This window comes from Pollachius pollachius (assembly GCF_949987615.1).
Source record: "Pollachius pollachius genome assembly, chromosome: 1".
In the NCBI taxonomy this organism is placed as follows: Eukaryota; Metazoa; Chordata; class Actinopteri; order Gadiformes; family Gadidae; genus Pollachius; species Pollachius pollachius.
Window position 1 is genome coordinate 17,454,067 of NC_136934.1, and position 23,799 is coordinate 17,477,865.

Below are 23,799 nucleotides of genomic sequence, written 5' to 3' on the forward strand. Positions count from 1 at the left end.
GAAGAAGGAGCAGTACAAGACGTCCAGCTGAAGTTGTTGAGCTGAGTGCTTGACCTGGGGTGTGCGGTCTGACCAACAGCATGAAGGTAGGCAGAGGCAATTCTGACCGCCTAGTAGGCCAGTACCATCATCTTGAATCTGATACGAGCTACTACAGGGGGTCAGTGGACTGTGGAGGTCCAGGAAAAGGGGGGGGTCACATGGGAGAATTTAGGTTGGTTAAGGCCAGATTAAGAGTCCAAATTAATTTCAGGAAATATGTTCCCCTAATATGAAGGGCAAACAACACACTGACTAGTGTGTTTTAAGATGTATGCAAAAACAATCAACTCTTATTGCATTTGCCCCGTTTTCAGAAAATTTCACAGAAGTTGAAGAAGAGTTCAAGGTCTACTTTTAGATCTTTTTTATATGGACATTTAGGTATACAGTATAAGGACAAAACATTCTACCTTAATAATCACAAGTAGATATAGTGTATTGCGTGAAGAGACATACATGTTTTCAATAATCAAATGGACACTATTCTTTAGCCAAACATTTGTGTTCCTTCAGTGGTAAACTTCAGATCTTACAACCATGCAGCTTAGACCAGTCTTTTAAAATCTTGAATAATAGTACGGGTGAACCGCACATCTGCTTGAGTAGGAGCAACGAAAAGGGGACAAGGGAACGGAGGTCTAGGCATAAGTCTCATCAACTCAGACAGCGTTCTTATATTAGACATGCTAAACCCGATCACTGCAGAACATTAAGCCTGACAGCAGCGCTTTAATATTTGACGAAACCAACTAACCGCTGCAGCAACCGGCTGAAAAACCCAAGCGACATTTATATTTCTCTTCTATTTCTCCAAAGGTGGGCCTGTTGTCACATGGCTGACAAGCGGAGACAAGACGAATACAAGACCTTCCTTGGAGGGAATTGAGGAGCATGGTGAAGTAGATCAGGAGAAAGCATTGAAACATTACTCTGAAGTCCTATGGTTGACACTGATCACAAGCCTGCAAAGGCTTCATTAACTATTAACTAATACATTTCAACTGCTACTATAGTCGTAGTAGTAGTTAAGTAATTGTGCAATTAGTTCCAGAACATATTGTTACAATGAGATGTTAAATGTTAAAAAAAAATAATGGTCCACTGGTAGGCCTGGCAACCAACCAGAAGGACTGTTATTCTGTCATGGATTCAACAACATCACTTTGTAAATCAGTAACTTTGACATCCATGACCCTCATTCAGGCCAACAACCAGGGTAAATAATCTTGGAAAGGAATCATATGCTGTAAAGAACAGTGACCATTACTTACTGTACTGACAGCGATATATTGTTTCACTTCTTATGACAAATGTACTAATTCTAAGTCGCTTTGGATAAAAGCTTCTGCTAAATGTAAATGTAAATGACCACAACGTGGAACATGGTCTCCAACACTTCCAATAGTCATTTGTAGTTGCACGTTGATCTTCTAGGCACTTGGCACTTCAATCTGTTCTGCACTACATAAGAAGAGTTGTAAAACAACAGCAAAGTCAGGAATATTGAGGTCAAGGCTGCCAACTTATCATTCTCCGCCCATGGATCAGGGTCCATGGAAGCACTGGTTGCATCTACAACCTCTCCATAGTTATACTTTTTTGGTTCTTAAGATTTTTTCACACCCTTCAAAGTTTTTGGGAAAAAGAACCTCTGAAGTGAGGCGGTTCAAAAATAAGTCCACAGTTATCCAGCATCAGATTAACCAAAGCCTTGTTCAGTGAAGTCCAGGTGCTGAATTTGGTTTATACCTCCTGCTCTGATTCATGGTCTACTGCAGGAACAGTCTTCCTGTCCACTCCTCTTTTCTCTGACAGTCAAATCAGACTGTCGTCAAGAACAGCTGATGTGCCCTTGTTCTCATGCTCCCGTGAATTCACACAAATGCAAAGGCAAACAGGCAACCTATTCTTGATGGGATTTGTGCAGATTCATGAATAGCACAGTGGTGTTTGTCATGAGAAGCTCCTACCTGTCCCTATGAATCTGCTCATATTTGCTGTTCTAAAGGTGAGCACCTTGTTACAGTCTATAAATAGACCCAGGCTATTCATACATTATTCATCAACTATTTCAACACTAGAAGTAAATAAATACACAGAGAACAATCAATGAAGTGTCTTAAATGCTATCCCCTTATTTATCTATAGTCTACTGTTTTTAATAATCAAAGTCACAGAACAAATGAAAGACATACCTATTGTATTTACTCTGAGGGGTAAATTGTCTTCAGGTGGTTAATTGATAAAAGATGATTGCTTTCAAACACGTTGCTTTAATATTATGCCGTCATACTTCAGCCCAAATGATTAGTTAAAAAAAAACATTTTAACACTGAACATAATGGCATATATGTGAGTTCTGAGGATGCACACAATCTTTTTTTTCATATCAAATCCTGGGACAATAAGAACCAGAACGCGGCTGTCAGCTCCTCCTCATGCGCGATACACACTGGAGGATGACATCATGTTTGGTCAGATTGGGTTTCAGCACTCTGATCAAAATCGGTCATTTTCAGCGCGTCACGTTAACCTACATTTCATTTATACAAATACGAAGCAAAAATATTGTAGTGATAATATTTTACAAATGTATAGCCTAAATTAATTGCGGGTTGAAGGTATATTGTTGTATTTGGGACTGTGATGTTAAACGAACCAACTCGGAGTCTTTTAAGAGACTGATCTGAAACAAGTAGCAGAGGAAAATCGTTCTGATCACAATAACGCGAAACATTGAAAGGGAGAAAACGGTTAACGACGTGTCATGCGGCCGATACATCCTTATTGACCATACATGGCCTTATTTGAACATATATGTCCTTATGCATCATACATGCCCTTATTTACCATACATGATGTCCTTATTAACCAGCACCGAGTCATCGTGTGGCGATTGTAGTAGGCTACTATTATACAATGTGAGGATAAGCCGTATTACACAATGTGAGTATAATATACACAATGTGATCATAATCCGTCATAGACAATGTGATTTTAACCCGTCAGACACAATGTGAAGATACACAATGTGATAACCCGTCACACACAATGTGATGATAAGCCGCCATGGAAAATGTGATGGTAAGATACACAATGTGATAGTTACCCGTCATACACAATGTGATGATACACAGATAACCCATCATACAAAATGTTATGATACACATTGTGATGATAACCCGTCGGGAACAGTCTGGTTTAAATTTACCTCCTGCGGAACGACAACATGATCTGTCAATGGCATACTGTGCTTAACCGTGAAGCCAAAGCGACACATCAGGATATACTATAAAGGAAAATATGTAAATATGATTTCAATGTCCAGGTGTATGATGATGTCCAGGTGTAGACCTCAGCTGTCCAAAACCAACACTACGCACTTAGCGGACGGCATCGGACGGACGTGTAAAACAAGCAGCACTTAAGAATGTGGACAACAGCGCGCTTTAAAACACGTCGCAGAGCAAGGTAGCGTGCTACGACTTGAAACTAAAAAAACATGTTAACCATACGGTTTGGGCACTTTTAGTTTGAACAAAGCGTACCTCGTTGAACCCACGAGGAAGTGTCGTTGTGAATGAGCGAGGGGTTCAGGGCTCAATAGTAGTACTAAGACTGCAAGCAGAACAGCAGCAACGCATTCTCGTATTATTGTCGGAAAACAAACACTTACCACTTAAATTCGTGTAGCAGTTGAAAAACGAACGCTATCCAACACATTTAGTCCAACGCTGAAGATGTCGGTGTGACTTTCCGAAGTGCTGTCAGTAGTCAGGACTTCCTGGTGCTCCTAGTCCCTCCAGCAGCAGCTGCTCGAAGCGGTTTGTTTGACAGCTACTTTGACAGGCGGAAATAAGTTGCGTCCTATACTGGTCTACTTGCCTGGACTGTGTAGCAGCCTGCAAAGAGACATGGCGCGTATATTTAGAACAAATTCAACAAAAAGATAGAGATCATAACATACGTAGGCTAAGAAGAGTCTTTTTTGTCCAATGGAAACATGATATAAGAACATTGTAAATGAGTGGTTGCAAAATAATTCTGCTAGTAGTTGAATTATGGAAAATAGGAAATATTTTTCCTTTGAATCATTTCTACATTAATGGAGGTCGGCTTTTATCGTTGTATTTAAACTTAAATAGATTCATGTTACCTTTGGAATAGACGATTCTATATTGCACTAGTGCCCCCTTGTGTCGTAATTAAATTCTTGTAATTTGCAGAGGTGAAAGTACAGTATCCTGCTTATTTTTGTGTCTATCATCAGAGTCAGTGAGTGGATGATACAGTTCATGTACTAGTTAAGAGCATAATTTGACTCCTTGAAGAAGTTACATTTCGAGAGGAACCTGATCTCATTCACATTGGACAATTAAACTTTTGGCAACCAGCCACTTACTCAAATATGTCATTGTGGCTGTCCTTAAATCCCATCAGGCAGCAGATGATTCATAACATCACCTCAATCAAGCATAGAAAATCCTGCCAAAACAAAGGGCTTGAGAGGGAACTTGAGAAGTTCCCTTCACAGATTTATATGCAAAGCAGTAATCTGCGGCGTGCAACAATAATAAACTATGAGTAAGATACGTTGAATCTGGTGCCATGGTTATTAAAGAACTATACAATCTTAACCATATCTAGAATGAGAAAAACATGGGAATGTCCCTATAGCTCACACTTCTGAACTAGGAGAAAGATTCTGAATCAATTGCAAAGAAAAGATCAATTTGTCATATGACCCTTTATTCCCCTATACTGACCCAAGGAGAGAGCTGTGTGTCATGACCCTTTAGTCCCCAATACTAACCAAAGGAAAGAGCAGTGTGTTATGAATCGTTAGTCCCCTATACTGACCAAAGAAGAAAGCAGTCTGTTACAACCCTTTAGTCGCTTATAATGACCAAAGAACAGAGCAGTGTGTTATGACCCTTTCGTCCCTTATACTTAAGGAAAGAGCAATGTCTTCCATTTAGTCCTTTATACTTAAGGAAAGAGCAGTGTGCTATAACCCTTTGGTCGCTTATACTTAAGGAAAGGGCAGTGTATTATAACCCTTTAGTGCTTTTTATTTAAGGAAAGAGCAGTATGTTATATCCAGTTGGTAACTTATACTTAAGGAAAGAACAGTGTTTTATAACCATTTGGTCGCTTAAACAGAACCAACCCTAAACTAGACAATCCAAAAAGGGTCCAATGTTTATTTGGCAGGCTAACACAGAGTAGGTAGTAGTATTTAAAGCAGCAGTCAAACAAACACTGCTATCTACACACGTGGCCGATAACTGTTCTTAGTAGTTATCAGGTAGGCCTAATTGCTGACTTATTGGATGAATTCTCGTCGCACCAGTGTGGGATCATTCGAGAACTTAGAAATTTGGTCTTTATGAATGCATAAACTAATACAAACCATGGTTTGTCAATAACTGATGCACTCCAAGTTCAAGGGTCCTCCTTTCAATTTCAGTGTCCAGTTCTATTTCTAGGCCTACCTGATGGATATAATGGACTAAATAAAATGTTATCAGGAGCGCTTGAGTTCACCTTCCAGTCAGAATAGCAATGCATTTCATTCCTACTTACTTATCACATTAGGGTTCTATTATATAAGAAACTGTACAATTGATACACATATAGTAATAAATATGATGGGATTGATTTAAAGATTTAATTTAGTTTAATTTAGTCATTTAAGCATTACAATACATCGTTTTTTCCCTTTAGGTTGATTCAAAAACACAAAGAAATAGGCCAGAGTTTATGTGGTTATCAAATATATGCCTGTAGAGATTTCAAATATAACTCCTATTTAATATAAAAATAAACTAACATTGTATCAAATAAATAATGCATCATAGAATACTCTAAAAGTATTCAATATAAATCAGATAATTGCTACCATTAACGTTGTGAACATTAACATTTTATCCAGGCAAATCGACGGGCAGCTTTGTTATCGGTGGTCCTAGAAATTGTAGGCGCTGTTCCAAGCTGCAAAACACAAATCGATTGTTTGGGTTTTTGCATTTGTTTACATCTCACAGGCAAACAAATGGCTTCAACTTTGCTATCACCCATGGTAGACTATTATAACGATGAAGAGGAACTCGACAGTGTGGAGGAGGAGGATGATAGGAGCTTCAGAGGAAGAGACTCAGAAGAAGGTAAAGGAAAAGAGAGCAGAGTAAACACCAGCCTGGCTCGGTCTACTTGCTGGGGATGTCCAGATGTATATAGAGCACCGTTCACCTAATATAGCTTTGAATAACAGCAATTAGACGTTCAATTAATAAAATAGTTTACAATGTGTACTTCTAGCGACGTATAATCAGAAAGGCTCCGTGTGGAGCTTAATGATGCCATTTCTGGGAGCAAGTTAGCCCTACAGGTAGCTGTCTGGGAGATAAATAGTACAACTCCTGTTAGCCTTACGTTTAGCTGTCTTAATGTTAGCCCTAAAGGCAGCACCTCTGGTCGGACTTCCAGCCCATGGAATAGCGTCTGTCTCATATATAAACGTGTGTTGTGAATATATACCATATAGTAAAACGTGGTATTTGCAACACCTCTTTGTCTTTTAATTGGCAATATGGAGGGAGAACCTTTAACCATTGTATGTAACTAACCAGTCCCCGTTTGTAACCCCTAGACGGTTAGTAGTAACCGTATACTGTCTTACACTACTAACGAACAAGTCCCCCGGAAGGCAACTAACAAGTCCCCCATAGTAACCCGTATAGTTTTATACTTTCACCTCAGCAGTGACCTTTATTAACCCGTATACTGAATTATACTAGTATCTATCCCAGTTCCCCATAGTAACTGGTAGAATGTTTTATACTAGTTTATAACCTAGTCCCCCATAATAACTGGTGGACGGTTTTTTACTAGTTACTAACCAGTTCCCCATAGTAACAGGTAAACTGTTTTATTATACTAACTAACAAGTCCCCCATAGTACCTATAGACGGTTTCATACCAGCAACTAACCAGTCTCCATAGTAACCCGTAGACTGTACAAAACTATGAGTAACTAACCATAGTACTGAGGTACCGGCTGGTTACGACGTAACGTTAACAGCGAACACTGACAGGTCACCGAGCCCTGCGGTGAGTTGGTCCAGCTCTGCCCTTCCAACCAGTACACTATACCCGACCTGGGAGTGGAAGGGTAAAGGACAGAAAAGACAGGATGACAACGCTGAAAGGTTTGACATTTTCCTCCCCGTCCTCCTAGAGCCACCGGAACAGCTGTGGTTGACCAGACTTTCAAACGGATAATAACAGCGCCCGGCTCGCCTGTTAACATGGCGATGCGCTAACTGAAGCTAACGCGTCGTGCTATCGGATCAGAGCTACCGGGTCAGGCTGACGCGAAGCCTGAAACCTTTTTATTCTCTGTCGTCTCTGTGAGTTAGCATTAGCTTAGCTGCTGCAGCTGAACTTGAATGGCAAGTTATTTTGGTCCGTACATTGCGACGCCGATGCTCCGATGCTAAGTTAGCTCAAGCAGCCGCTGTGACGGGGTGAAGTAGACACGGACCAGTTGGAAGGACCGTCAGTAGTTCCGCCATGCAGCAGACGTTTGACATCCAAGTTAAAGCCGAAGGGGACGAGCGCCACATTAACAGTAATGTCAGGTTTAAGGATTAAGAGGATCGTGTCAAATTGTACTTTCAGCTTTTGCTTGTCTTAATGCTACTGTTCTGAATTGTGGGTTATTTCACTGCCTCGTTTTGTGAGGTTAGCCACCGGTCCGAGGCACCAGTACGTCACCATTAGCCTGCCCATGCCACGCATGTTATCTGATCCACGGCTTTTCTTTGCCACCTACCTAACATACTCGCTGTGGGTCTGGTCCCTCTATTAACCTGTTGGCGAGCACATGTTCGGGTGTGAATTTCTAGGAGAGGGTTTGAATGGAAGTTCAATTATGGATGAATGCGTCATTATACTTGCAATATTAAGTGTAGTCCTCTTGTTTATTCAATGTGTCCGTGTTCCAAAACCTTTCAGACACAGAGGATGCCAGTGAAACCGACCTCGCCAAGCATGACGATGATGATTATGTGGAAATTAAAGAGCAGTGAGTTTTGTTCCGTTATGAGTTAAATAAAGAGATGTAACAATACATTTCATAATTTATCCCCAGAGGAGGACAGAGTACATATATGTATCTCACGAACTCAGTGGAATGATGATTAAAGTTTGTTCTTTCATTCTCTATAGGATGTACCAAGATAAACTGGCCTCCCTTAAAAGACAGTTGCAGCAATTACAAGAAGGTAATTTCTGGGTTGTCTTTTTTGCTCCTTAGAGTTGCCAAAAGGAATGGGGAGTTTTGCTGTAATGAGTTTCATATCGTTTTCTTTAAATGTGTAAGTCGTCATGATTCATCGTTTGATATATTGTGTTAAATGTTTACCTAGTCAACGACCTCTGTGGTTGCAGATTTTCTGATATAGATGTTCTATACTACAGAATAGATCCTTATAATGCTTGTTTGCCAAGTCTCAGTTGCTTCGTAACTGCTCAATTTACTTATTCAACCTAACACTAAGTTTTTCCATCAGCCATTTATTTAGATGTTGAGGATGTAAATTGTTTATGCATGTCAAAAACCTATTCAGTGAAAGCTAATATACCCATAGCTGAGAGGGATCTGCGAAATTCTGATTGAAATAATAATTTCTCAATTTAACTGCTGAATATAATTTGATTCATGACACCCATTGTGTTAAAATCCATAGTTAACCTTAGTTAACCATGGTTAACTAGGGATTATATGAACCATAGTGCCCTAAAAAAGTATATTAGCCTGGCGGTCTTTTAGAAGACACTGTCGTTTCTTATCACGAAGCAATCACACAAGTGTATTAACAGTGGATTAGCTAATTGAGGTAACAAACAAAAAAAAAGACCTGAGTCTAAGAAGTCGATAGACCTAACGTGAAATGGACAGCAGCCAACATTTCTTCATAATGGTGATTACTGATAGGCATTACAAGAATGTGACCGATGACGCCTACAAATAAAAAAGCATAGCTTCTGGGTCGTCGGTTTTGTTTTCTGACCACAGCTTCTTCCTTCTGACACTCTTGGGGTTAATAGTGTTGTTTGTTGTAGTAAGTGGAAGTGCTGTTTTTTTAGGGACACTGCAGGAGTACCAGAAGAGAATGAAAAAGCTGGACCAGCAGTACAAAGAAAGGCTCCGCAATGCAGGCAAGATGTTTTTTCTTTTTAGAAAACATTCTCGTATTTCTGTCTCGTATTTGTCTGCCTGTGCTGCCAATGTTCGTTAACAAAAGTGTCTTGTATTGCTCTCTCCCTGCAGATCTTTTTCTCCAGCTTGAGGTAATCATTATCATCGGTTGAAGACTCCAGCATTTCACATACCTCAGATGTTTTAGAAAATTCTAGATTTGCTTAATTTGAAACTGTATAAGAATGGGAGCCCACATATCGGTCTAGCTTAGATTCACAGATAGAATTGGCTTTAAAGACAATTTATGTTGAGTCATGATGACCACATTTACCTCTTAAGATGTGACTAGTGTACAAGCAAGTGAATTCAGCTTCCCTCAGGGAAACTATATATCTTTGCATCGAAGAGTATAGGAATATATCCAAGTAATGACGTTTTGTCAATGCTATTTTGTAATTGTTAATCTCCCAAACTGTCTGGGAATAGTGTACATTTCCATAGACTATATGAACAACATCATTCTGACTGCTGCATTGATTCATTTGTTGCAACCGGAGGAAGGAAAAAAAGCATCTTGCAAGCAAGCATGTTTGCACTCTACTCCACCTCCCCATTGGCTATTCTCCTTATACTCCAGAATGAGTAGACAGTATTTATCTAGGATTCAACAGATGCATTATATTGGACAGCAGTTCTTTATCCTCAGCCGCTTGATTATTTTATAATGCACGGTAATGGTGCTACTGGCTGGACCACATTTTTGGTCAATTCACTCAATGAGAAGATGGAACCACTCTCCAAAACGATTCTAATATGAGGTGTGTGTGTGTGTGTGTGTGTGTGTGTGTGTGTGTGTGTGTGTGTGTGTGTGTGTGTGTGTGTGTGTGTGTGTGTGTGTGTGTGTGTGTGTGTGTGTGTGTGAGAATTTAATCCTAACCTTGTGTGGGCCATGTGAACCTCTGCCCTGAAGTCTGAACAGGTGGAGCGGAACTACATCAAAGAGAAAAAGGCTGCGGTGAAGGAGTTTGATGACAAGAAGGTGGAGCTGAAGGAGAACCTCATTGCAGAACTAGAAGAGAAGAAGAAGATGATTGAGAATGAGAAAGTGACAATGGAGCTGACGGGAGGTAAGCGGAGAGCTGCAGCACATGTATGCCATCCCAGGCCCTGTGTTGTGGAGAGATCAGAGAGGCTGTGTTCCTGATTGAACAAAATTCCTCCTTTTTTCCTGTTCTGGCCTTAAAAAGATCTGAAGGAGCACCTTCCTAAAGGTGCTCCTTCAGATCTATGTTGGCAGTGTTAGCTGTGCTCGGAGTAAAATTACTTCTTCTGCAAAATGGCATCCAACGTTCTCTTTGATGTTAACCAATTTAAGCCTCCAACTATGAACGTAATCATGGCTATCATTAAGGTGTGATTCATTCGTGGAAAGAGCTATAGGCTGTATTAGGACATTTTTAAGTACTCTAGCCCTTTTATTAACTGACAAACAGAAAACTGGAATCTAATTTCATAAATGTGTGGTATTTCAGATTCTATGGAGATGAAACCCAATACGACCAGAAAGCTGAGGAGAAGACCGAATGATCCGGTCCCCATTCCAGACAAACGCAGGAAACCCGCTCCTGATATCCTTTTCTTTTTAAGGAGAAAGTCTCTGCGTGTGTGTTGTTTCTTAGGGTAATGGCACATTAAGTCTCTACTTGTGCTCTGTGTATTGTTGCTTCTTAGGGCAATGGCTTGTAAAGACTTTTATTTATTATGCCCAATATATTTATTTATTTATTTTCTTAATACATTTTGTATTTGCAATGCATACTCTTTGTCAAGTTTATGAGCCACATCAAGGTACCTAACTGTAAATATGCTTGGCAGTGAACCTGTTGTCTTTTTTTATTAGGAAGATGTACCTGTCATGAATGTATAAATGCTACACTTCCCCTAACTAAGCACACCTCAGTTAAATTATTTGCTAACAGACGAACAGATCATGGAGGATCTGAGAATGCTAAACAAGGTAATTCTGTCATGTCACTTTCTAAAGAGCCAACATATATTTATATATTTTGGCGTCGTTTTTGTTATAATTTTTTCAATATGGTCTCTTCACAGCTGAAATCACCAAAACGTCCAGGTATGTTTAAGTTCATAGGGCCGGGGAATATGGGATTACCAAGGACAATAATTACAATGAATTTTATAATATTAACAGAATGTTTTCTAAAGACATCTTCAATACATGATGATGGAATACAGATATTAAACCCCATATTTGAAATATAATTATGTGTTTACAATTTTAGGAAATATCTTGTTAAATCTTGTGACATTTTTAAATCTTGTTAAAATGCCACATACTTCATTTCATGGCAATACATTAACACTCAAACACGACGGGCACATTGAATGATCAGCCTGTTCCATATATTATATCATGTCAATCCAAAACTTGACAGTGATATGCAGAGATGAGTTCATTGTAAATGTGCTCCCCCAGTATCTCCCTCGTCTCCGGAGCACCTCCCCACCACCCCCGTCGAGATCCCGTCCCAGCGCTATGAGGCCCGCATAGAGGAAGGGAAGCTCTACTACGACAAAAGATGGTCTGTTCCCGCCCCTGTCGTACTTGTTGCCAAATGTTGCTTCATTGTGTCTCTTGTATCGTGGATGTGTCCCGCAGGCATCCCAGTGTTTGTATAATTAGTATTGTATAATACATACTGGCCACTAGATGGCCCTATAGGTATTCTAATGCTGCCTGTTGAAACAACTGCGTGCATCAGCCTGATGGATGCTTTTGTTTGGAAGGTCTTGGGAAGACCTTCGCAAGCTTGCTTGTAGCCTTTTTGTTTCTATAATGTCTACCAAGCGCAACGGGAGGGTCTGCACTTTAAGTGGCTATAAACATAAATAAATAAAAGGTAATGTATTATAACAAAGGCTGGTTGTAGGTTGGGAAAGTCTTGTTGAAAGCTGTATTTCACTACCTTCTGAGAGCAATGCATGCATGGAAATAAAATAATAAAAAAAGTAAATATTCATACTATAATTTTGTTATTTTAAGTGCATTTCCTTGCAACCTCACTAATATTTTTTGTAATATATTTTTAACAAATATATTTTATTGACTAAATAACAACCTTCCTACTGTCCTCCATAATAAATGTTTGTTGTTAATACTTGTGTATGATCCACTCTTGCAGGTACCATAAGAGCCAGGCCATTTACCTAGAGTCAAAGGACAACACCAAGATCAGCTGTGTCATCTGCTCTGTGGGAACCAATGAGGCAGGCTCCATTTCTTAATTATTTCATAAGTTATATGAATTTCTATGTACTACAATGATTCTTGCACTCTGTCATAATTTTTGATTGCACTCAGTGGAAGTTGCTTTGGAAAAAAGCCTCTGCTTAATAATTGTCATGTAGATGGAGCTTCAGTACTTTATTATCCGAGTATCTGAATTGGTATGAATCCCTGTTGGGAAATGGGTTCCCAAACCAGGGCTTCTTCAACCTTTTCATCTTGGGACCCAAAAGACAATCTCAATGTGTCCATGCGACCCGACCAACCCCACTCAGAGCACATTGGAAAGGGTGATGCTTTCTTGAATGAAAGCATTGAAAAAGCATGGTTGTATGTATGCATGCATGCAAAGGCATCTTTCTTTAACGAAAGCATTACCAATTCTGGTGTGTTATGAGTGCTTTGTGTGTTGTCAGACCCACAGGGAAAGAAAGTGTCTTACAGCTACTGTTGCTCCTCCTCTAGATCTGGGTGCGGAAGACCAGCGACAGCACCAAAATGAGGATATACCTGGGACAGTTACAGCGAGGAGCCTTTGTGATCCGGCGACGTTCGGCCGCGTGAACCCCCCCTATATCCCTCCAACTCATCACTCCGCTTGTGCATTGACCGCCCCCAGACTCACTCACTCTCCTTTTTGTCTGTACCTTTTCAACGAGCAGACTCCAGGGGTCATGTTTATCGCTCCAATTCCCATTAGAGAATGACTTTGATAAACGAAAAATGGAACGTACTTCGCCGCATTTCTCCCCCACGTCTTTTAATGTACTGTGGGCAGGGCCAACGTCCCCTTGTGACTACTACTGGTTTGTACCTTTCGCTGTGGTCCTGTCCTTCTGCTCCACGAAGGTCTCAGCTCTGTCCAGCTCCTCAAACCGTCACAGCCGTAGCTGTGCTCTTCTGCAACAAAGCAAATTTTCTCTGGCAGTGTTTGTAACATTCCCACCTGCGGTATGGCTCCGTACCTAAAATAATAAGACGACAAAAGTGCACGCACAGACGTGGGTGGCTGTAACAGATTGAGTTGGGTGGTTGCGATGTAGTCACCCAAGGCTATGTTTTCTTTCTGTTATCGTAAATATATTTTTGATATTATTGGAAACATTTAATTTGGTTGTCAAACTTTGTAAGGATTATTTTGTGTTTGTCATTGCATTCATGTCAAACATCAGATTGAACTAATGGCTGTGTTTTGTAGGATGCATCCGGTTGTATATTGATTGCAAGTGTTGCTCTTGGATTAAACTGTTGTTTTTCCTTTTTGCGTTCTATATACTTTTTTCGGGAAAAACACAATGTGCAAGGTTGAGCCACTCCTAGTTAGTAGCAGGAGACTTTCTTTCAGAATTCCAAAAACTCAATAGCAGTCTTCTGTCCACTATTTGCAACCGAGTGGTACACAATATCAGTTAAAGGATTAGGATGTGATATATTGATAACATTATTGAAATCACTATCGATGAGCATTGACTACAGATATGCCCAGGTCATTTTAAGCTACAGCCTTAACATCCCCATCCAAGAATAATTCTGTCAGAATATTTGCAGGGGAATGTGTCCATCGGTTTTGAACTTCTGTCGCAATTAATACTAATGATTATTAATGGGGACATTATTTAAGATTAGTAATTAATCTACATTATTTAAGATTAGTAACTAATCTTAAATAATGTAGAACGTTTTTCCTAAGTGAACTACAATTATGATTTGGGTCATTAATGTCATTAATGAGCAGCTAAGAATTAGCCAGAACCTAGAATATTTTCTGCTGCATTACTGTATTATGGAGACCTATACCCCTTAATTGTATTCCTAACACATTTTGTTTAAATAGCAGCTTTCATTGTCGGGGACTATCTCAAGAGTGTATTGTATGGTTCATCCTAAACATTTCTGTGATTAACAGTTAAAATCATGTTGTACGGAATTATGGGAAACCGTTTTCTGTGTACATGTCAAGTCAGTCCGGGCGCCATTTTCTGAGACAGAATCAAGAGACCAACTCGGGCGATCTCTAAACATGGCTCGTTCACCAGTGTTCAACATGGTGTGAGGTGAACTTCAACTTTTGCCTAGTAAAATAATTGAATAAATTATTATATTTCTACATCTCAAGTTTTTTCTTATCCATTTCTAATGGGCTGTTTTGGAATCTCATTTAGAAATTATTTTTCTATTTAAACAACATACATTGGTAAAAGACTTACTTCTGATAAGACATTGGAACTACATTGAACCAAAGCAGAGTAGCATTTATATAAAATGGCTCAGACTCTGGGTATTTGGAATGCATAAAAAAAATGCATGTTATGAAGCCACATTTCCTTCATCATCAAACACATCTCCTGTTTTATATTTTTCAAATAATCTAAATTGTGACTGTCCACATGCCAATTGTAATTGTATAGTATAGTATGGATGACTTGATGTAAATTGCACCTTGCCTTGTATGGTTATTTTGTCTTTTTTTCCCGTAAGCAGAGGTGTTATTTGGCCTTAAACACAAAGGGTCTTTGACAGAGCCATAGCTGGTTTATTTTGTTTTGTGCCCTGATTATTACAGGTGCGAAACATGAAAGTTGTGTTAGTCGCTGCCTCAGACAATGCCTGTTAAAGCAATCCCTCAATTTTCCACTGTATTAAAGGCTTGTTTTTGTCTAAAGTCTTTGCCTGGGGGCTGACAGAGGTGATTGTAATGTCGGATAATGGCTGATGAGCATTCAAAGCTATCAATGGCATCTTAAAGGAGAATTTTACCGGTGGAGACTTGAATCTGTATTGAAAGTGGGTTATATATTTAGTCGAATAGTAACATAAATTTCTAATTTGGTGACTTCTTGACCGAGAAAAAGCAGACAGTGACTTTTTGGCGCTTGGATTGAAGACGACAACTCCCACAATGCCAATCAGCGTTCACTCCAGTAACATAACATAACAGCCAATCAGCGGATGACCCGCACAATTTGGATGAAACAGCTGAAAAAGAATACTGTGTCGGGTGCGGGTCGGGTCGGACGCTTGAACAGCGCGGGTCGGTCGCGGGTTTGGCGATGCCAACAAGACTTCTCCCGTGCTGGATATGTTATTAAGGAGCAGAGGAGTCTGCTAAAACCGTCCACAGTGGATGATGTGCTTGTTTTGCACAGCAATCTAAAGCACCCCGCCAATCACCAGATACTGTAATTCTAATGTTTTCCTTCAGGTGCGGGTCAGGCGTCGGTGTCGGTGTCAATTTATAGCGGGTCTGGTCGGGTGCGTAATGTAATTTGCTGGTGCGGGTTTGCAAAATAAGACCCGTGTATTGATTCTCGGCCATGGTGGAGAAGGAATTGGGGGAAGAAACGTTGGCTTTGACTCTATGAAGTCCAGATGTACCACGACTTCAGATTGATTTGAAAGGACCAGAGACGTTGGAGAACCCAACGCAGTCGTTTATTCGTAATATCATCCAGAGGCGCACACATCTTTCGGCCGTGATATTGTATATGATATTATAGATTTCTATATATTATATATATAATTTAGATATTGAGCTCCAGGTCTCGCGCTGGAGCTCCCGGAGTGTTCTAGAATATCGTATAGAACATTGTATAGAATATTTACGTATTTTAAAGCAGAAAGTGTTAGAGGTAGACACGGATCTCTCCCGTCTCAGGGGAAAATGAGGGGATTGATGCAAGACCATTCAAAAATATGACTGGGTTTCTAACGATACAAAGCTTAATGCAAATGGGTGAAGTGTCCCTTTAATGCCATTTGACGTCCACATTATAGCCATGTTTCCTCACACCAAGGCTTTTCTGATTGGTCCCAGGAACAATAGTTAATCTGGGGGATGTTTTACTGTGACTGGATAGGTCTAAGATTGTGTGGTTGTGACATCATAGGTCTATGATTGTGTGGTTCTTATGTTATAGGTCTGGGATCATGTAGTTGTGACGACAAAGGTCTAGGATTGCGTGGTTGGGGTGTTATGGGTCGTGCATGTATGTGTTATATGTCTAGAACCGTGTGGCTATGACATTAAAGGTCTAGGATGGTATGAGAGGCCATAGAATAGCTCATACCTAACTTCGCTCAACACTATCATAATCCCTCACATTCACTACCATACTCTCTCATACATTATCATCCTCTCACACACACAATATCATTCTCACACACTCACGTAAACTCTCTCACACTCAATTTCATACTCTTCTTTCTGACACATTATCATCTCTTCTCTCTCACACACACACTACCATAATCTCTCTCATTCACTATCATACTCTCTCAAACACTATCATAATCTGCACACTCTATCATACTCTCTTCTCTCACTCACACTATCATACTATCTCATGTGCTCCATTTTTCACCAACATGTGTTTCTGACCTTAAACTTTGTGTCTTGTGTTCAAAACGATGGTAGTTGACTTCCAGACGTTTGTACAAGGTTTATATACAGCCCTCGGCTATTTTAGGAACACGGTTGAATAGAAAGGGAAAGAAAATATCAACTCAATGGTTTTCAGAGCGAGAAATTCACTTTTGACCATAACGTGTGTCTGACCTTTTATTAAGTGCGGAAAATGCTTTTCAGAGCTAACTAATCACTTTTTGACCATCATATGTTTCTAACCTTAACCATTGCGTCTTGTGTTGAAAACGATAGTGCTCCACCTTCAGATGGTATAAAAGCAACGTCTCCGTTAGTAGATGTTTGGTTAGCTGCCTTATTTGACAAAACATACCGCATAGGACAATTCAGAACCACAAAGTGACCTATTTAGTGACGTCAGATGCCGTCAACTCGATCTGTTCCTGCAGTTTCCAAATCAATAGCTAAAAGAAAGCCTCTATGTTCATAGCTCCCTCTGATTAGAATTATCTACCTGTATATATTGTAATCATATCATCTTGCCACTTTTCAAGGTTTATAATAACAGCTGAATAATTATTTTTTATAACTTGACTTAATGCCAACAGTGACATGAATATGTTTCGATAATCCATGAATGAATGATGAATAATCATGCTCTGCTTGGATGATCTCTAGATTTTGTATATGGATTTAGTTTTTATTATGCATTATTTTCGCTTTTGTTAGTTTTTTGTCTCATTTGGTATTGTGAAATTATCTTGTTATTACATTTTTTGTTGAAAGTTTGCCTAATCATGGTACTGGATTATTGTCATTGAGGAAAACGAAAACAACAGATCACATAATTGATCAACCTTCTGAATCTGATTCCGGTTGTTTATATGACCAGGGAGACAGCCGGGCCGTAGCAGCGAGTCATAGCCGGGTAGTAGCAGGTCCCTGCTCTGGCCACTCAGGTGCCTCAGGTGTTGCAAAGCATTTCTTTCTCTTCCATTTCCATGATGGAAGATGCTACAAGAAGATGCTTTACCAAGCAACCATGTCACAAGCTTTCATTTCCGGACAGATGCTAGGTAGGCATACCAAAACAAGGCCACCCCGTTGGCAAACAGCACTCTGAACTAAAAGAGACAGGGAAACATGAGAGATGCAATCAAGAACCTTTGGAATTGAAATATATTTATATGAGGTCTCTGATGTATTGTTGTGCACCGTCTATTCATTTTTAGATAAATTAAATCCAGACCCTTTTAATGTGAGGATTATGAATTATTTTCATTGTGGTGTATGATTTTATCTAATCTATATATCATTATTTTAATTATATTTATATAATAAAATAGTTAGTTGAATTATAGAGGGTAACTTATTGTCCGGTTGTTTTGTCTCATACATGGTTTTAAAGATACATTTGCATTAGATTAGTAAATAACACTTTTTGTCTGATTTCATACCTTATATAAACCTCATTTGGATTTTTCAAGTATCACGTAATTCATGTACATTTATGGCTCCCATTTTTTTTATCCATGAGCCACAGGTAATCAATAAGATTGTAAAAAAAAATAGATGACACGCACCTGGACGGGTACAAAGTTGATGTTGATGAACTGAAAAGGTGTCCACACTTTCCAGTTCATCTTCAGAGCTGTCCAGTAAGTATCTTCCAATTTATTTTGTAGGTCGGCCAACCCCTTTGACTGAAATGACCAAGCAAAAATTAGTGAAACATGCCCTTCAGCGAAATTACAACTGTAACTGTGGACAAAATTATGCCTAAAAAGTCAAAAACACAAGAAAGTGAAATACAAATATTTATAATAAAATTAAATGTTCAATTAAATTATGTGAATATTTATCCACTATACAATGGCTTCTGTATTAATGAGTAATAGTGAGATTCAATAAGGTATCCTCCCCCAATGCAATATGATACTTTGGACAGGATGCATGACAATTATGGCACCAGCCTTTTTGTCAGTCGAGAAAGGGTTATGGAGGTCTGTTTTTTGTTTTAAGACGGACAATAACTTTCTTATCATTGTTATATCCCTCATATGAGTATTGAGCAAAGTACTAAACTCCTTGAGGTTGGGTGCAGGGGTGACATATCTAGATTCCTCGTTGGAGACAAATAAAATGTTTTGTATTGTAGACAGCCAATGCAAAGATAATGCTGCTAATACAATGATGGAAAGATCTGCAATGCCAAATAAGCAACTTGCAACAATGCTCTTCCAAGGAAGCATGTTTCTCTAAAAGATATAAATATGTCAACAATTCATCGTTCAACATGGGTTAGAAAGAATGACCCCCAACTAGCTGGCATCAGTCCAGGGCTTGGACGAGTAGGCCTACCCACCTCGAGGGTGTTCATGACCAGGTAGAAGATGAACAGGAAAACTGGAGCAAAGATCAGGCGGTCTAGTAGAAGACGCTTGACAATGTAGTAGGGGTCTGTGGTGGGCATCCACACCTCCATCAGCTGGTAGAAATAGTGGCTGAGTGGCCCCGTAAGAAACAACCTGGAACCAATTTGGACATGTCCGTCCTCACTGTGATTTGTCTTTCGATTTGATTTCAGTCATGAGGTCCAAATCAATGTATTCAAGTCTGGTTCAATGTCATACATCGGAAGGTTAATTTATTTTAATTAAAATGCATTTTCGACAATTTACCCAAATATTGCGTAGCGTGTGGCGGCTGCTCTGTTAATCTCTTTCACTGGCTTCCCATTTTTGGCGTTTTTATTAGCTTCCAGAAATTGAGATAGAAGGTTTCCTAAAGAAGAAAGTATTCCGCTGAAAATAAAGGTGCACGTTCATTTTTAAAGCAGAGCAGAAATACCAATAAAAGTAAGATTATAATATGGATTTTTTTTTTGTAGGAAGACATTGATTGGTTAAACGTGGACATCCTCAGAACAAGGGTCCATAAGGTTGTAACCACTAAGTACACAGTGGTAGGCTACGTCAAAACCTGAAAAACTGCAAAAGTAAACATTATTCCCTATTTATTTAGAAGTGTGTCATGCTTGTAACACCTTCTTTCTCACTGTTTGAAACTTCCGTTAGTTTAAGCCAACTTTTCATAATACAAACACGTATGGCTGCTGAAACCCACTTTCTAATAAATGCAATGTTAATTATTAAATTACTTATTATGTAGAGTACTGACCTCGTTACAGATTTGGTAAGAATTGGATATGTCTTCAGTAGAAACAAATATTGCTGAAGCAACCGAAAAGGGATGCGAGCCTCTCTAATTGGTACACTGGCTACAGGCATTGTCAGGTATTTATCTAGACGCGATTCCTAACTTGAGAAAATAAAATCAGTTCGATAAAGAACTAAACCGAGCAGCATGCAGCTAACTCTTCCGTGCTCCCGAATCAATGTACGTAATGGCGTCACTCCAGTTACGCCCACATCACGTAAAAGCAAACGAGCTCTAGCCATAATAATAAGTTCATAATTAATAGCAGACTTTGATTCCATTTCAATCCAATTTCCTCAATTACATTTTAACTCAAAATCGTGTTGCTTGGTCCTACCAATGCAGTTTATTTCTATGATAATTGAAAGAGTACTAACCCTTAACTGCACTGCTTGATTTTCGGCTTGAATTGATGCTAATAACTTATGCAGTTGACATCATAGAAAATAGGTTAATAACAATTTAATATACTAGTATCTATGAAACAGCCTAGGAAAAAACAATCTTTAATGTACAGAACATATTCAATTTTAAAATAACAATTTTGTTCATGTTGCGAAAGTTATATTGCCTGAACATGAGTCAACTTGGCAGAGTGGCAAAGTGTTTTAAGTATCTAAAACCGACTAAAAACGGCATCGCTCCAAAAGACAAATGAAAGCTTATAGATTGGTTAGTACTTGAAAAACTAGAAAATATAGTGTGATGTTCATCTTAAAACAGATAACAGTATAAGGCAGCATAAAGAGTTAGAGTGCTCTCCAGTTTATAGGCTCCGTCCCAGAAAGTTTCAGCAGCCCATTAGCCTTGGAGAAGTGCTTACAACCAAGGAACCCGCGATGAGCAGACAAAGGAGATGGATGAACAGCTTGCAAGACATGGTGACGATTCTGGAAGTCAGAAGTAGATTTAATTTTTCATTGTTTTTCGTAAATAACAGAATAGAGGAGCCATCTGTAAATTTCTTCGGAGTGAGAACATATACAACTCCTATTTTTTCTAAAATATATATCATCAGATTTAGAACAAATGCGACGGCAACATTGTACAAAATGTACACAGGTCACATAAAATAAAAGGTCATTACTCAATATCACTCATCACTCAATACATAAAAAGGCAGTAGGGCAAATAATACACCCACCCTGTCGATGGTCGCTCCCTTCTTATGGGCGTATGAGCCCCACAACAGGAAGACCACTCCTTCCCGGTTGACGCTCAGCCACTTGATCACAGCGTCGGTGAAGGTCTCCCAGCCCCTGTCCTTGTGGGAGTTGGCCTGATGGGCCCGCACTGTCAGCACCGCGTTAAGCAGCAGCACCCCTTGGGAAGCAAACACAACCCTGGTGGTGAACACACTCTGGGGCTCCGTACATGGACAAGGATGGGCCGCAAGAACAGTGTGGCAGTTGGAGTAAATGTTGTTTGAGTGGACTGTATCTAGAGCCTTGGAGAGAAATAATCTTGGTGGGGGACACACTCTGAAGGAGAGAATGTTTGAGAGACAAAGAAAGCATCACGTAGAGAGGGAGATAAGCGCCAGTCTAGATTAACAAGATGGTTTCTGTGATAAGGGGTTGCAAGATCCATGAAAACGGTTTACTATAACCTTGGTCACACACACACACACACACACACACACACACACACACACACACACACACACACACACACACACACACACACACACACACACACACACACACACACACACACACCTTCTTAAAACAGTACAAAAATGCTACCTTGTTTTGCCCATCCGCTTAGATCTCCGTGTCCAGGATGCTGGAAGCCATCAATGTCGGTAGACAATTCTTTGTATATGTTCACGAGACTGAGACCGGAAGCACAACGTTACGTTTAATATAGGTCACATCTCTTGACATGATCAACAAGAGGTTAGAATACACCGTCTTGGCAGCGCTATCCTCTCATGTTGGACTGAGGGCAGACTGGACACTGCAGTGCCAGCAATCACCTCTTGAAGTCCAAAGTGATATTACGGGACGGTACGACCCAGTGCTAGGCTAGCTGCCAACTTAAGTACATATCTCTGCAATACATATAAGTCAACACTGTTCTTCTTAAAATTCTGTTCATAATTGTATTTATGCATGTGTTATTTACCTGGGGGGAGGGGGAACTGGCTGTTGCACACTGAAACAGAGTCCATGTGCTTGTTTGGGACCGTGGTAAGGGTCCTGGCCTAGAATCACTACTTTCACCTGTACATATACAAACACAGAATGTGTACATTTGTGAGGATATAGTGATGCGTTTTTGGTCTTAGGACCTTAGCAGAACTCGTAACTTTTATTTTCAATGACTGAATTAAAAAACACAAATTTCAACAGTTACTGCTTAGTTTCTCAATAACAGTTCTATATATTATTAAAATAATAATAATTTACACAGTCAGTTCTGTCTTCGGCAGAGCAATTGCATAAGACAATTTCACCAAAGATTAATGAAGTATTCTGAAACCAAATATGGATGGGAAAGATTACTAAAACAGAAAACGAAGCTGTCTTGTATACTTTCTTGGACACAACGAAACCAACAGATAAATGGACCATAAAATCTCGACCAGTCATTATATTAACTTGCATCTTGAATGTCACACATCTCTGTCCAACTGAACACATGTTCAGCGGGTGGGTAGACGGTGTGACGGCTCCTCTCATCAGCAACAAAGGACATCAACTATCAGAGATAGAGAGAAAATAGCTGTATTTAATACTTGGCACTACCAATTACGGGTTGAAAGAAATGCGGTAAGAGTACGACTATTGTCGTCCATGTTACTTGTTTGAAGTATGGCTTTTCAAACTCTGCAGCCAGCTCTCTTCTCCAAGTCTCTCCGAAACCTGCAGGCGCTCTTTTTGCTCTAATCTTGTCAAGCGCTGCTTTCTTATTTTGGGCCATTCTTTTCAGCTGCTCATCTGAAAGCTGTGGCGATGAGGACTTTTGTTCCGCATTTGAGGACTTCAGTTTCTTCGGCGTTATCTTCATTAATTTAGAAAAACATAAAGTTTGGGAAATAAGTAAACCTGGTGAGACCCGATTTGATGATGTGCATCTTTGGCCTAACCCTAACTTGAACAACATATTTGCAAGCGGATGTACCAACTGATCCGTCCTTCCTTATAGGTCCATGATCCAGCCACGTGAAACAAATGAGTCACAACAATGACGCTTGTGAGCATGTTAGGACAGCAGAGAAACAGTATTATGTTGTAGTACGTTTATATATTACTTTCGATTATACAATGTATAACATCAAACAACATCAATGTAACAAGTATGCTTCACATTAAAACAAAAATAAACACGCTCACCTGAACTTCTTCGGCATGCTTTTCGGTTTTACCTAATTCCTTTGAAACTCTCTTTTTTGAAACTGGTGAGAAGAAAGAGTTGATATGCTGTTGACCAATCATTTTTAAAAAGTAGGGCTAAAACGATATGCACAATAACGCCGTTTATCCCTTCGCTAACCAGTGTCACAGTACTATCCTAAACCATCCTAAAGGCGCCAATCTCATTTGAGCGCAACAGTGTGGTTCCGGGGTTACAAAGTTTCCCGCCGTAAAGTCTGACCCCAGGGGTCACTGTTTCTGCAACATGCACGAGTTTGAAGCGTAGACAAGCATGAAGTCT

The 23,799-nt window shown here is 39.7% G+C and overlaps 4 protein-coding genes across 6 annotated transcripts in view; 1 reads left to right on the forward strand and 3 right to left on the reverse strand.

Moving 5' to 3' along the window:
- The window catches only part of taok3a (TAO kinase 3a), a 52,975-nt gene extending 49,083 nt beyond the window's left edge, over positions 1–3,892 (reverse strand). Inside the window, exon 1 of the mRNA XM_079731733.1 lies at positions 3,719–3,892. The gene's annotated coding sequence lies outside the window, so the exon portion shown is untranslated. The remainder of the gene's footprint in view (positions 1–3,718) is intronic.
- Positions 3,893–6,028: 2,136 nt separating this feature from the next.
- On the forward strand, positions 6,029–14,664 carry suds3 (SDS3 homolog, SIN3A corepressor complex component). 3 transcript variants are annotated; one of them, XM_079731810.1, is made up of 12 exons: positions 6,029–6,209; positions 8,062–8,131; positions 8,275–8,330; positions 9,196–9,267; positions 9,380–9,399; positions 10,221–10,377; positions 10,783–10,878; positions 11,206–11,267; positions 11,363–11,384; positions 11,748–11,853; positions 12,454–12,538; positions 13,023–14,664. In XM_079731810.1, the coding sequence occupies exons 1-12, from the start codon at positions 6,098–6,100 to the stop codon at positions 13,119–13,121; spliced, it is 957 nt and encodes a 318-aa protein (XP_079587936.1). In that variant the 5' UTR covers positions 6,029–6,097; the 3' UTR covers positions 13,122–14,664. The 3 variants fall into 3 exon arrangements, with proteins under 3 accessions (XP_079587936.1, XP_079587937.1, XP_079587938.1); XM_079731811.1 differs by lacking the exon at positions 6,029–6,209 and adding an exon at positions 6,280–7,675; XM_079731812.1 differs by lacking the exon at positions 6,029–6,209 and adding an exon at positions 6,281–7,253.
- Positions 14,665–17,130: 2,466 nt separating this feature from the next.
- On the reverse strand, positions 17,131–20,306 carry pxmp2 (peroxisomal membrane protein 2). Its single transcript, XM_079736128.1, has 5 exons — positions 20,101–20,306; positions 19,602–19,724; positions 19,286–19,448; positions 18,504–18,623; positions 17,131–18,044 (listed from the first exon to the last, which is right to left on the reverse strand). The coding sequence occupies exons 1-5, from the start codon at positions 20,208–20,210 to the stop codon at positions 17,976–17,978; spliced, it is 585 nt and encodes a 194-aa protein (XP_079592254.1). The 5' UTR covers positions 20,211–20,306; the 3' UTR covers positions 17,131–17,975.
- A 323-nt stretch (positions 20,307–20,629) lies between these two features.
- On the reverse strand, positions 20,630–23,648 carry unga (uracil DNA glycosylase a). The gene is made up of 7 exons (XM_079751852.1): positions 23,478–23,648; positions 22,945–23,145; positions 22,747–22,842; positions 22,267–22,364; positions 21,885–21,973; positions 21,284–21,462; positions 20,630–21,029 (listed from the first exon to the last, which is right to left on the reverse strand). Exons 1-7 carry the CDS (start codon positions 23,577–23,579, stop codon positions 20,889–20,891), a joined length of 906 nt encoding a protein of 301 aa, XP_079607978.1. The 5' UTR covers positions 23,580–23,648; the 3' UTR covers positions 20,630–20,888.
- Between the last annotated feature and the right edge of the window lie 151 nt (positions 23,649–23,799).